This window comes from Sander lucioperca, chromosome 1, assembly GCF_008315115.2.
Source record: "Sander lucioperca isolate FBNREF2018 chromosome 1, SLUC_FBN_1.2, whole genome shotgun sequence".
Taxonomy (NCBI): Eukaryota; Metazoa; Chordata; class Actinopteri; order Perciformes; family Percidae; genus Sander; species Sander lucioperca.
This window is the reverse complement of record NC_050173.1, coordinates 32,466,880-32,479,658: the sequence shown is the minus strand read 5'-3', so window position 1 is coordinate 32,479,658 and position 12,779 is coordinate 32,466,880. Positions and strand designations below refer to the sequence as shown.

At 40.1% G+C, this 12,779-nt stretch overlaps 1 protein-coding gene across 3 annotated transcripts in view; it reads right to left on the bottom strand.

Annotated features, from left to right (window-relative positions):
• Positions 1–46: 46 nt before the first annotated feature.
• slc43a1a (solute carrier family 43 member 1a) overlaps positions 47–12,779 on the bottom strand; it is a 31,519-nt gene continuing 18,786 nt past the window's right edge. For 2 of the 3 annotated variants that reach the window (XM_036002474.1, XM_031303104.2), the window contains exons 6-15: positions 6,491–6,583; positions 5,813–5,946; positions 5,528–5,655; positions 4,935–5,081; positions 4,773–4,808; positions 4,539–4,674; positions 4,200–4,338; positions 3,995–4,068; positions 3,223–3,346; positions 47–3,110 (exon numbers count right to left, since the gene is read on the bottom strand). In XM_036002474.1, the coding sequence (XP_035858367.1) occupies positions 2,913–3,110; positions 3,223–3,346; positions 3,995–4,068; positions 4,200–4,338; positions 4,539–4,674; positions 4,773–4,808; positions 4,935–5,081; positions 5,528–5,655; positions 5,813–5,946; positions 6,491–6,583 (1,209 nt within the window). In that variant the 3' untranslated portion in view covers positions 47–2,912. The remainder of the gene's footprint in view (positions 3,111–3,222; positions 3,347–3,994; positions 4,069–4,199; positions 4,339–4,538; positions 4,675–4,772; positions 4,809–4,934; positions 5,082–5,527; positions 5,656–5,812; positions 5,947–6,490; positions 6,584–12,779) is intronic. The other variant, XM_031303107.2, reaches the window with a different exon arrangement.

The following is a 12,779-nucleotide window of genomic DNA, read 5'->3' as shown; positions in this document are numbered from 1 at the left end:
TGTGAGAGAATTGTTTGCAAGGATAGCAAAAAAAAAAAATACCACACAGACTTTACTTTCATTCATTTATTTGTTTATCAAATGCACATGCTGGATATACTGATTTGAAGGCAGGAAAGAAAGACCTACATTTAGCAAGACATACCAAAACTTCAACCCCAAGGGTGAGAGAAGATTTGATAAGCCACTTAATATGATGGCCTTTAATTTAATTAATATGTGGACTGTCAGAGGTGTTAATAAACAACTACTGTAAATCCCAATTACAAAAGCATGAACACAAGGGAGTCGGGTCTTACAACCACTAAGTTCTTAGGGACGTTTAGAGTACATAGGTACAAAGGGGTCAGATAGTTGTTGCTGGAGATGCTGGTACATTTGTTTTTAAACATTACAAAAAACTATGAGGAAAGTACTGACATGTCAAACTGGACAACCTCACCAGCACTGATTGTAATTCACTCAACAGTATTTAAACAACACAACATTCAGCCTCAGAAATTACCATCAAACTGAATCAACACCTGTGACTTGTGATCAACACAAAACAAAGTGGTATTTACTGCAGGACCAATGTATCGTGTTGTAAGGCATTCCTGTTATTTTGCTCCCTAGGAAAGTGCTGTCGATTAGCTTACAGTCAGTCAGTACACACGGCTTTGGTTTACAGAGAAAGATGTTTGGTAGAGGTATTAAAGGGGAAAATCACCTAAATTAGGAATTCCACTATGTTATTTCCATGGCCTATTTAAGTTCAATCAATATTTGTGGCCTACTTTCTCTCCAAGAAACCAGATAAGTCAGTCTCAAATGTGTGATGTCAAGTATTTAAAGTCTGGAGCTGCTCCATAGACAATAAATGGGATATTGATTTTTATCTTCTTTGTACCCAAATAAGTTTTATTCTATTGTAGTGTACTCAGATCTGAAACACAAAATGTGCCGGTTATGCTCAGAACATTCCCCTGAGGCTCTCGGTGTCATCTCTAACATATTTCCCAATTACTGTCTATGGAGCAGTTCTTTTTTAGCACTCTAGTTTTTGGATTTGGGAGTTTACTAACATTTTTGGACTGCCTTAAGCTATAGGAATAACGTATGCATTTTGAAAATGGGCGTAGTTCCCCTTTAATCTTACATTCATATATATTGCAATAAAGCCAAATATGGCAGCAAAGGCACAGAGTTGAAACAAAACTCAGAATCAGCAAAGACTCAAGCAGCTGAACACATTTAGAGAGCAGGAAGGAATGCATCAGACAAGAAAGGAGAACTCAACTAAAGCTGTCTTGACACTGAAATGGATTGAGTCAAAAACTCTGAAATGAAAGGCTACATCTGATTCAATAAATCTACATGATACTGTTGCTGTGAGCAGAACTAGCATGTACAGGATAGACACGTATTGTTGTCACTTTAGAAGAATGTCAATTTTTCTGTTATGGCTGAAATAATGTCTTTTGAATGCGACTTTGATCATTCAAGCAGAAAAATCACATTAAAATAACAAGTTTAACGTTCAGCCATCAGTGAACATACCCACACATATAGTAAAGCAAGCAGAATATGTAATAAAATACATAACACACCTCAGTTCTATTTACAAAAAACAATGTTGATGGTTTGTTTGCTCCAAAATCAATACATGACAAAAAAAATCAAAAAGGCAAAAGCAGAATACACAGAAAATCATCTGAGCTTCATTCATTATAAGCACACTACAAAATAACTAAAACTGAAACAAACACTTCCCTTTTTAATGCTACTGCAGCTAGAGTATAAAAAGACACTTAAGTACATATTTTATACACACACTAGTTCATTTCTGTGCATAAAGCAATACAACGTGATTCATAACATTGACACACACTGTGTGTCAGAATTGTAAAAGTCAGTCATATTTTTCCTTGTGAATTTTCCATAGAAATGTTTTACTTACATATAAAAAATCCAGAAATGCAAGAGCCGAGTCAGCAATACCTCTAAGGAACATGAATGCACAAGGAGGGATTCTGTACTGATTCAATTAGTTATTTGGGGTGTTTGACAAGGAAAGGATTAATAGTTCCTAATGTGGAAAAGAAATTGGACTGACATAGTAGTCGGTTGCAGAAAGACAGTAAAAAAAAAAAAAAAAAACGAAACAGAGGAGGTAGATATGGTGTCTCTACAACCAGCCTATCTGCGCATGTACGTGTGTGTGTGTGTGTGTGTGTGTGTGTGTGTATGTCTAATTGAATAACTGGGCTCTGAAAATAACCCAAATGCTTCTCTATACATACCAGAAGTCTGGTATTTAGATAGTTTACATGTTCTTTGATTGCTTGTATGCTTTTAAAGTGTTTTAGAGATGTCTAAAACAGTGGAAACAGCACAATATACCTAGTGTGTTTCATTAAGCACACTTTTAAAATAGTACTGAAGTAGAAAGTGTAACTTTCCTAATATCTTTAAGCTGTTCTTTGGTGTTAGCGATGTGTGATGATTATCAGAAGTCTTTAAAAACTATTCAACAGTATTTCAAGTACAGTGACATCCGCAGTCTGACACACAGGCCATCCCAGGGTGTGTGCATGTGTCTTTTTGCGTGTGCGTGAAATCTATGGCTTTAAATCACACTAAATTGGCTCTTTGACACTAAACCAGAATAAATAAACAGCAACAAATGATGATGACACATCTCCCGAAATCACAGGGAACTTAAAGTCTAACTCTTAGTCATAACAAAACATGAGGAATCCTGTTTGCTCTGTGGTATGGTTTGTTGTGAGCAAAATGTGCACCAGCAATGACCAAAAACAAAAACACTGGAAATATTAAAACAAAATATATATGGATGAGGCGATTGCTGGTGCTCATTTTAAAAGGCACATAAATCCTACAATTCCCCCAACCCTCTGCTCTGTGTCGCTCTAAGCCTCCACAGCAGCAAGGCCGTTGCTGTGAGGTTTGTAGCCATTGGCTTCGGTGTTGTTGAGCGCCTGCATCTCCTGTTCGGCCACCCGCTTGTCTCTGGCTTCCTTTTCCCTCAGCAGCTGTCTCCGGTGGTAGAACAGGTAACCTGGCAACAGGAAGCCAGCCAATGAGAATATTAGCAGTCCGAGGTTGATCTGAAGAATGAAGACATGGAAAGTTACAGTCATACAGTTCCTAGTGGGTGCCATCCCCCCACACACACACACACACAAGTGTATGGAGTTAGAGATAAGTGTGCGTCCTCACCCAGTAGGGGTCTCCGTTCAGGGTTCCAACCATGGCGATGAAGAGCGGCTGCTGCAGCAGAGCGACCACAGCGCTGATCATGGACTGGAGGCCTGTCAGAGTGCCAAAGTGGTTGGACGGGTAGCTGTGGGAGAGATACAGGTGTTTACCGACAGTTTGAAACATCAAATGAAATGACATAAGGCCCCAGATTATAAAGGAACATGTCATAAATCAAATGAGCTATATACTACTACATATATACAAATCCTACATAACAGCATGTTCTGTAGGTAAACAACAGGGGTTCAACACTGACCTGTATCCATCTTATAATATCCTACTGCATTGTTCAAGACTAAACTATCGAGCAGTTCATGAATTTTGTTAAATGAATGTGTTGAATGGTTGCAGTGGTGTGGTTGTTTAACACATATAATAAAGCATTCCCTACTTTTGTCAACACATCTGGTTGCTTTTATCACACTGTAAAGTGCTGCTTTGTGTGTGGTGTTTATGTGGTGCTGGGAAACTGGGCCATGCCTCATATATTATACAGTTACAGTTGAATAGTTGATAGTATAAGCTGAATGTTTATTATCTTATTAATGAACTGGAAACTAAAGGCACGTTTCTCCGTATTTCTACTTTGTTTAAAATATATTCAATGATGTCACTTGAGCGTGCATTTTGTGAAACATTACACCCCTAAGGTTATGTTTTCCCATCTCCTCTCAGATGTGAATGTGTTAAACAGAGCTGCAGAAGATGCAGTTGATGAATTAGCACTCACACAGCAGCATAAAGGCCTCCGCAGCAGGAGTGAATGAAGCCTCGGACCATAGTGTGGAGGATGAAGGTTAAGATCTGAGGAAGAGAAAAAGAAAAAAAGAAGCAACGCAATCAATGGATCCTGAGCGTTGGGACTATTTATTCTTTACTTACCTTGTTCTCTGGCTGCCATAACGTGTGTGTTCTCATGTGTGCGTGTGCGCTACCTGTAGAGGCAGGTTGTCTATGAGGCAGCAGCATCCGAAAGCGAGCAGCATCAGGTTGGTGAGAATGAAGGCCCTCATGGCGTTGGTCACTTTCTGGATCTTACGGTCTCTCATGGGAACACTGGTCTGTCTGGTAGGGCACAGACACAGAGGTGTTTTAACATTAAAGTATGCTGGACCACGACCATTATAACGACACCATCCAACATTCATGTTTATGTCTATCATATCTCCTTACATCAAACAAAATGGACCATAATGAGGATTTTCTTGCCTCCACAATTTTATCAATATTGTTAATTCTACCACTTTTAAACCACCAAGACTCACTGTATGTACCTCTGCTCTGTGCCTGGGGGGATGGTCTTCTCCTCTTCACACTCCTTCATCTTCCAGTCCATTATGTAACCAATCAGAGGACACGTAGCAAGGCACAGCAACTGCAGCGTGCCGAAGATGGACGAGTAGAAACTCACTGAAAGAGAACACATTAAATCAAATTAAGAAACTAAAAAGACAAGCCAGACAAGTTACATAAAGTTTACAAATTTAAAGCTATATTACACTACTCACCTTTCTCCTCTGTGTCACGCACCAGCTGCTCAGATGCTGAAATATAAAAACAAAGACCCACTCTGTCAGTCACTTTTAAATGGTAAAATGATAACGTACAATACATTAAATAGAAAACAGTAATTGTTTTGGTGGGAATGGGGTTGAGGGTTCGACACTCACGATTCTCTTCACCGTGGGTGACCATAAACTCCAGCATCTTGTTCATCGCCCCCATGTAAAAGATGATCCTCAACTGGGTCATCCCCATTGTAACCAGACTCCACAGGAAGATGGGAGAGAACACAGACCGACGAAAGGGAGCAGCAGCTGAGAGAGGAGGAGGAGTTTGTTTTATCCAACGTCAGTGAATGTATTTATTTTTATATTCCTGTGAGAGGAGCTCAGGTGAATTTGTTATTAGAGTTTGAGTGTAAACATTGTAAGACATCCAGTCTGTCAGTCTTTCAGCAAAGCAGTTATGTCATAAAGAATAAAAAGTGGTCTCCAACTTGGGCGATGCAACCTACCAAGGCGAACCCCTTAAACCCATCCTGTTAATCATCTTGTAAGATATTTCTGAGGTCTCACAAGATGATTAACACGATAGACAAGCAGAAAAAGCTAAATTCTGCTAAACTTAATGGTTTCTTGTAAATGAGAATGAATCACTTTTTGCTTAAGTGGGTAATACTGGGAGGCACTGGTATAAAGTAAATGGCTGAGAGTATAATGAGAGGCTGTGTGTGTGTGTGTGTGTGTGTTTGTTGACCTACTGGGTGCAGCGTCAGATTCACTAGAAAGTTTCTCTGTGGAGTGTTGGATGTCTCCATTTTTCTGGCTAAGTCTTTCTCCAACAGCCTTCTGGTCAGATGAAGGCAGCTCTTGCAGTGTGAGGATCTTACTGTTAGATAAATATAATAATAATAATAATAATAAATAAAGATAGATAAACACACACACACATTGAGGTTGGAGTGAAAGAGCATTGTTCTGATAAATATTGTTGTGCTTTGGAGTCTGGGAAAGAGATGAAGTAACCGACCGGTGGACACACTGACCTGTAGTCTACCTCGTCAGGTGTTGGGAACCCTTCTGAGGGCCAGTTGAGAAGACAGTTTAAAAAGACAGAGGCAGCAAGACCTGCCCACGTCCACATGATCACCTGGAAGGACACACCTGCATCGTAGATCAGCTGGGAAGAAGAGAAGGGGGGGAAAAGGGTTGTTTTTAAGCATCTTGCTTTACAGTGGCATCAATTGATGTTTTTGGCCACTTGGGGGCAACAGAACATGCTGTAAACACACCACTGGCATAGTCTCACCGAGTAAAGTTACGTGTGAATATAGCATACACAGGCTTAATTAGCTGAAAGACACTAAAACAATATGTAGAGCTAAGGAAGTCAGGTGATAATTCTCGGTGGGTTTACCCCTGTCCTTTGATCCAGTGTTACTATAAAAATATGAATGTGAGCAGTTGTAAAGTTTAAATTCAAAGTGATTTGAAACACACTGTTTTCTCACACCCTGTGGCTTCACTGAAAATCTATCACTTGATCCTGCTGTTTGGGATGTCAACAGAAGACCTCATTGAAAGAATTATATATGTTTGTCTTAAAAAAAAAAATAATGCCAATAATGCTCTCTAATTTTACCCACAACATTGTTTATATTCTGAAAGCACCATGATGAATGCGTCAATATTAGTGTCCATTTCTGTTAACCTTTGTAATTTACCTTGACTCCAGGGAAGGTGACAGCAGAGGAAGCGTAGGAGCCAATCATCAGAGACATGACGGTGGAGCTCAGAGCACCAAACATGTTGGGGAGCTGCAGGGACAGAGGAGTAGATACAATAGATGTCAGTTATTACACTAATATAACATGTTCACCTAGACCTCAGCACATTACACCTGTATGTAACCTATATGGGCTGTCCTGAGTCAAAACTGTGGTTTAATCAAGATGCAGAATATTATTTTGACCAGCAGAGGGCAGACAGCAGCTGTGTGTCAGCACGATGAACCAGACTGTGAACTGGTCCTGCCTCTGGAGTTTGCACCCAGTCACACTTCCCTCTCCCCACAGAGCAGACTCATTAAAAAAATATTAATGTCCATGTCATGAGGCAACTAGAAACAAAGTATTGACCCAGTTTGTGTCCTAACCCTATAATTCAAACACAGACTAAGCTATACGTCGACTGTCGTCCATCATCTTTATTCCTGCTTTTTCAACAAATTCTTTGATTCAGGATTAAAAACTGTGGAAGCCGATCTATAGGCAGCTCTCGATGAACTTCAGGACCCAGCGTGGGGGCATGCTTGACACATGGCAAAGAGAACAAGGTGGTTGGCACCAGGCACTAACACATCATATATTATGTTGACCTATTTACAGTAGTAAGAAGCTTAGCGAACATAACAATGACCTATTGTGCTGCCAGCACACTCGTTGTCCTTTGATTAGGGTTTTAAATGAGTCAATCACGATTATCAAATCACATGTGTGGGATTTTAGGTGTGCTGCATGACAAGCTAACTATTCTCTCTCAACACTGACCACAGTTTTCAAACTTCTGCTAGCGTCACCTAATCTCCCTGCTGGGTCAGACTTCACCGTGTAGTGTCAGTGCCCCTTTTTTTCCTCCCACAATGTGCAGTTTCCTCACTCATCTGAGCCTCTGGTCTGAGACTGGACCAAATGCCATCAATTCAGAGTTGGGAAATTGGGAACATGCTGACAATGATTAAAACATTTTTTTTTACTTTTAACATTTAATGAAAACAATGAACCAACCAATTTCATTCTTTTAAGATTACTTTCTTGGATAGACTGATAGACTGACAGTGAAGATTCAGACAGAAAACATGTGGAAAGAGGCGTATAGCTGCAGCTATTTAGTATGCATCTTGACCACTAGGTCACCAGGATGACAAATTCAGACGTTTATGAGTCTAATGCTGACGTTGGCACTCTTTAATTTGTATGATGGAAAGGAGATAAATGAAGGCTGGAGAGATGAATGGTGGAAGGATGCAGGATGATCACAATTACAATTCAATTACAAAGTCTACAAACCTTGCTGACATGCACTGCAAATGAAAAAGGTGAAGATGGGGTTTGTAAAATGTGTTGATTCTATAAAAGTATTTCAGTGTCCATTTAGGCTTTTTAAACCTACATTAACTAATTTCTGGCCTCTTGGTGGCAGCACAACAAGCAGCAAATACAACCCATTATAGAGTTGATAACATGTTAGCAAACAGTTGCTTATTTACACATCAAGCAGATATGGACATTCCTTTGGAGTAGTGCTTGGGGCCACCTGATTAATATAAGTCCATTATTTAATCTCCTTCTGGTCTTCACCAACTGCTTAGGGAAATATCTGGCTCTTTGGCTGCTAAATGCTCTACTATGATCACCAGCTAGCTGCTTACTTTGCCGTTTGGTGCTGGGCAGTTAGTATACAGTTGGGTTTTTAGGAATGTGGGAGTGAATCAAAACAGTAAACTTGGGGGCCAGGAAGCCAAAGCAATAAAATTAAAATAAAGTCTCGTAGAGCTGAGGGGAACTGCAGAATTAAGCAATAATGATTAGGGTTTGTAACTACAAGTAACCCCTTTCACATACAAGTGGTCATTTGATCCATTGTTAATATAAAAAATATTGATTATAGTAGATTTAAGTATAGCTGTCTGGAGATCAGGCTGTGGTGACAAGTTAGCGGCTGGCTGTGTGTGTGTGTGTGTGTGTGTGTGTGTGTGTGTGTGTGTGTGTGTGTGTGTGTGTGTGCGTGTGCGTGTGCGTGTGTTGCATGGGGAAGCAAGAGGTCACTCAAAGGGCTGACAGAACAACAGGAATGGCAGGTAAACAGGATATTCAAGAGAGAGCCTGACTGTCTGAGCGAGACGAGAAAAACATACCGGAGAACACCAGTCCTCATTCAGCGCTTCTGAGAATCGAAATACTTCACAGCCCGACTGTGGCCATGAGATCTACCGTGCTGGACTTTCTGGCTGCGGAGGAATGTAAGCGAGAGGGCCCTCTGAGCACACAGGGGTGTTTGCATCTCAAGCAAATATATTCCAGCCATGTGAGATGTCAGCTAACTGATGTTTGCTTTCAGAAGTGTAGTTATGTTTCTGAGAGATTTGTGTGTGAGGGAGAAAGCAAAGACAAAGTGTGAAATGTGTGCATGTCTATATCTATGTGCATGTGCCAGCAGCCGACGCTGATATTCTGGCAGTTTTCATAAAATACATGTTTCAAAACAGGGCCTTGCAGCACATGTCCTGCATATTAACACTAATGACAGAAACATGTGACTGTATGGAGACAACACAAGGGTCAACTGGTGTCAGGAAGTCAAAGACAAATGGAGTTTTGGCCGTTCGCTTGTCACGACTTATGAGTTCAGGCTCTACACCTGCTGTGCTCACACACATGTCTTTGGCACTGAGTTTAATTAAGACCTTAATCGCTGATTACGGGCCAAATAGTAGCTTAATGAGGATTGAAATTTTGATGCAGCTCTGAACATGTGGAAGAGATGCAAAATGCGGGACGAGAAAGTGGAATAAATGGGAACAGGAGAAGGAGAAAGGAGAGTGGTGTATAAAATAAGCAAGGATAGGATTGACGAGAGGTAGTGGGAGGAAAGTTTTTTTCGGTTTGACTGATCTCCCCAAGCCACAGCTGCAGCCCCTCTCTCTGTGGAGATCCCAGCAGGAAACACTAAACCACAGCTGATTAGCACCGGCTTCTTCTCTCCACCTCAGTTCTCTGCCGCCCTTTCTCACTGTTCATGGATCAAACCCTTATCCCTCACAGCGTTGGCACAGTCCAGCTGCACTAGACTTACTGTATATAACACAAAAAAGTAGTCTAAAGTAAAGATGGTGATTCAACTGCCCTCGACGTCATACTCTCACTTTTGTGATTTCTTGGTATTTTACCCAAAGCATCTTTCTAAGAGTCATCCCAATTTCCTGTAGTGGCCTCTATTCGTTCAGCAAATTTCAAACAAGCTCAGCCTCTCTCTGATAGCTGAAACCAGAGTTAACACGTGGAAGCAGCGATGAACAGCCAAGTGCACTTTTCTCACTAGCGTGTGATCAGACAGGCCCCAGTGCTGCTGAAGGGCAATTCTGCATCTGTTACAGTAAGTGCAAGAAGACTGTCCTCATTCCTTCACTGCCAATGTGACACACAAGCTTACAGTCATAGTTAACAATCATTAATGCTAGTTAAGTATGAGTGAACCAGGACATCCTGCTGGTATTTGCTTCTGTAAACGACAGGGGTGTGTTCACACAGGTTAATTACAGTAAACTAAAAAACTGGTGTGGTGCAAGAGTTGGACATTTTCATTTATCAAATGTTACTGTATTATTGTAAATTAAGAAAAAAGATGCAGCCACATTGAGCTACAAGGTAAACCACAAACCTTCATCAAGTTAAAGGCACAATGAGTAGGATTTTTCCTAAAAAAAGCAATGTATAGACTCAAACAAAAATAATCCCCCTCAATCATCACTCATGACCATAGACTGTAAAAATATTGGACGTAGCAGCTGTGACTTAACCCCTTGGTTTGTGGACTTCTGTTTTAAAGCCTTGAGTTTAACAATATGGCCATTGTTTTTTTTAAAAACCAAAAGTGATGAATTTTGGATGAGAGGGTGGAGCCAATGTTTTCAATGGTGCTGCGCTAAGCTAAACGCTAAAGAGGTAAAGTTGCCAATTTTCTGGTTGAGTTTTGCTGTCGGGTAAACGTGGACGTCCTCCGGGCACTGGCGCCATTCATCTGCATATACGGCAGTACACAGAACATTGGCAAACTTTCCCTGAAGTTACCAGCTAACGCAAGCTAGCTATCTTATTTGGCTAGGTGCTACCAAATGCTAAACTAGACATTTTTTAGGCGACCAAAATGTTCCAATCAACTTTGGTAAAGTGAAAACACACAGTGAGAGGGTCAAGGTTTAAGATGAAAACATGGAAAGCACCTAAAAACAAGTTCACGGCTATTTTTTTTATGTAACATTGCTAAGCCTCAGTCCTGATTGACAGGTTGGCGTGTAGCCCTGCCCCAAAGCATCTTCTAGCTTATTGTCTATTTTAAAATAAATGGGACCATAATTTACAAATTGAACACCATGTTGCAATGAAGAAGACTTGAAACTAGCGATTGAGACCATAAACTCATTATGAAAACTTTTATTGAGGTAATAAATCATGTGAGAAGTAGAAGTATAGAGATACATGGGGCGGCCTCTAGCTCACCCAGTGAGAACGTTCGCCCGATGTTGGCTGGGTCCTGCAGCGGCGTGGGTTCGAATCTGATCTGTTTCCCTTTCCTGCGTGTCATTCCCCCATCTCTCTCTCCCCCTTTCATGCCTATCCATTGTCTCTATGTAGTAAGGGGAAAAGCCCCAAAAATAATCTTTAAAAAGAAGTATAGAGATACAAAGCTTGTTCCAACACTATGCTGGTGAATCTGGGGTTGGCTTTCACCTGCTAGCAAACACCTTTAACCTCGTTAAATCGGGGAGGAGAGCCAATTTAAGATATTGTGTTAACAGACTGCAAATGACAAATCCACGCAATCTTCAAAATGTTATTTTATCCAGAAAATAAATTGTTCAGGTGAACTGCTAGACTGGTGCTAAGTGACTTGATCATTTAAAACTTCCCTCACTGCTCCTTGAATTAAAACCCATAATCTGTTGGTCCCTTTGCTGTAATTTATTGGCCCCTTTTGAGGAATTTATATTTCTTTGCCACTTTTATGCTTTTGTTTGCAGCATGACTTCATGTATTATTACTATACACATAGTAAATGTGCACAAAACATGCGTGCAAATAGTGTCTGTAGGGCAAAGAGGAGTTAAGTACACTGATCAAGGTCATACAGGTAGATTATTTCTTCAGCAAAACTTTCCTTTTAATGTTTTATATTATATAATGATTTCCACCACACCAAATAATGTTGCATATATATTGTAATTGTATGTTATACATTTCCAAATGTAATTGTGTCTAATCTTTTAACCGACTCTCTATATCAGGGAGTTACTGTATGTCCCTCATTACAACTGACTATAAAAGGACATGTGTTCTTTACAATAACTAGGCCGACAGAGATTTTGTCTTGTTTTGAGCTAGAGCACATGATTTAAATCATGATGGGATGAGTGCATATGTGTCTCAGTCCTTGTGCTCTGCTGTCATTCGCTCTTCAGAACAACAATAACAACAACAACAACAACAGTGTGGAGGTCAGTCAAAGAGGAGGAGGGTGTTACTCTGTTTTGTTACTCAAGTGTGTGTGTGTGTGTGTGTGTGTGTGTGTGTGTGTGTGTGTGTGTGTGTGTGTGTGTGTAATATTATTTAACTTGTGTTTGTGAGTGATTAATAGAATAGAAAGAGTACAATGCCTTCCTGTGTGAGAGTTATGTGAGTGTGTGTTAGTGGCCAAATACTATACAAAGTTTGCATGGTGCTGTGATGCTGCTCCAATGAGTCTCAGGCTCAGGATTAAGACATGATCCAGTGTGTAAAATTTCTGATTTTCTCAACTATGAACCGAACTTGCCATTTCCTCTTCTGTTTCCCTTAAAGCTTTAAGGTTATTAATATATATAGTTAAAGACAAAGAAAATCAGCTTAAAACTTAAAATAAATCAAATATTTGGCTTTTTTGCTTAATGATTAATGATGATGATAAAATGATTAATAAAATGAACATATCAAAATACTTGCCGACAATTTTCTCTCGATCGACTGATTAATCACCTAATCATTGCAGCTCTTCCAGATGTCTTGTGCATCATTTTAAACACATTCCCCCCAAAATCCAGCCTAACATATTTCCGTATCTTTGGCACATTTGGGATCTCTACAAGAATTTGAAATACATTTGAGTTTAAACAACGTGTGGTTGCACATCATGAGTTTGGACACTGCTTGTTAAAGAGAGATATACAGGCGCAGTTGACTGTAAAAGTGCAGAATATCC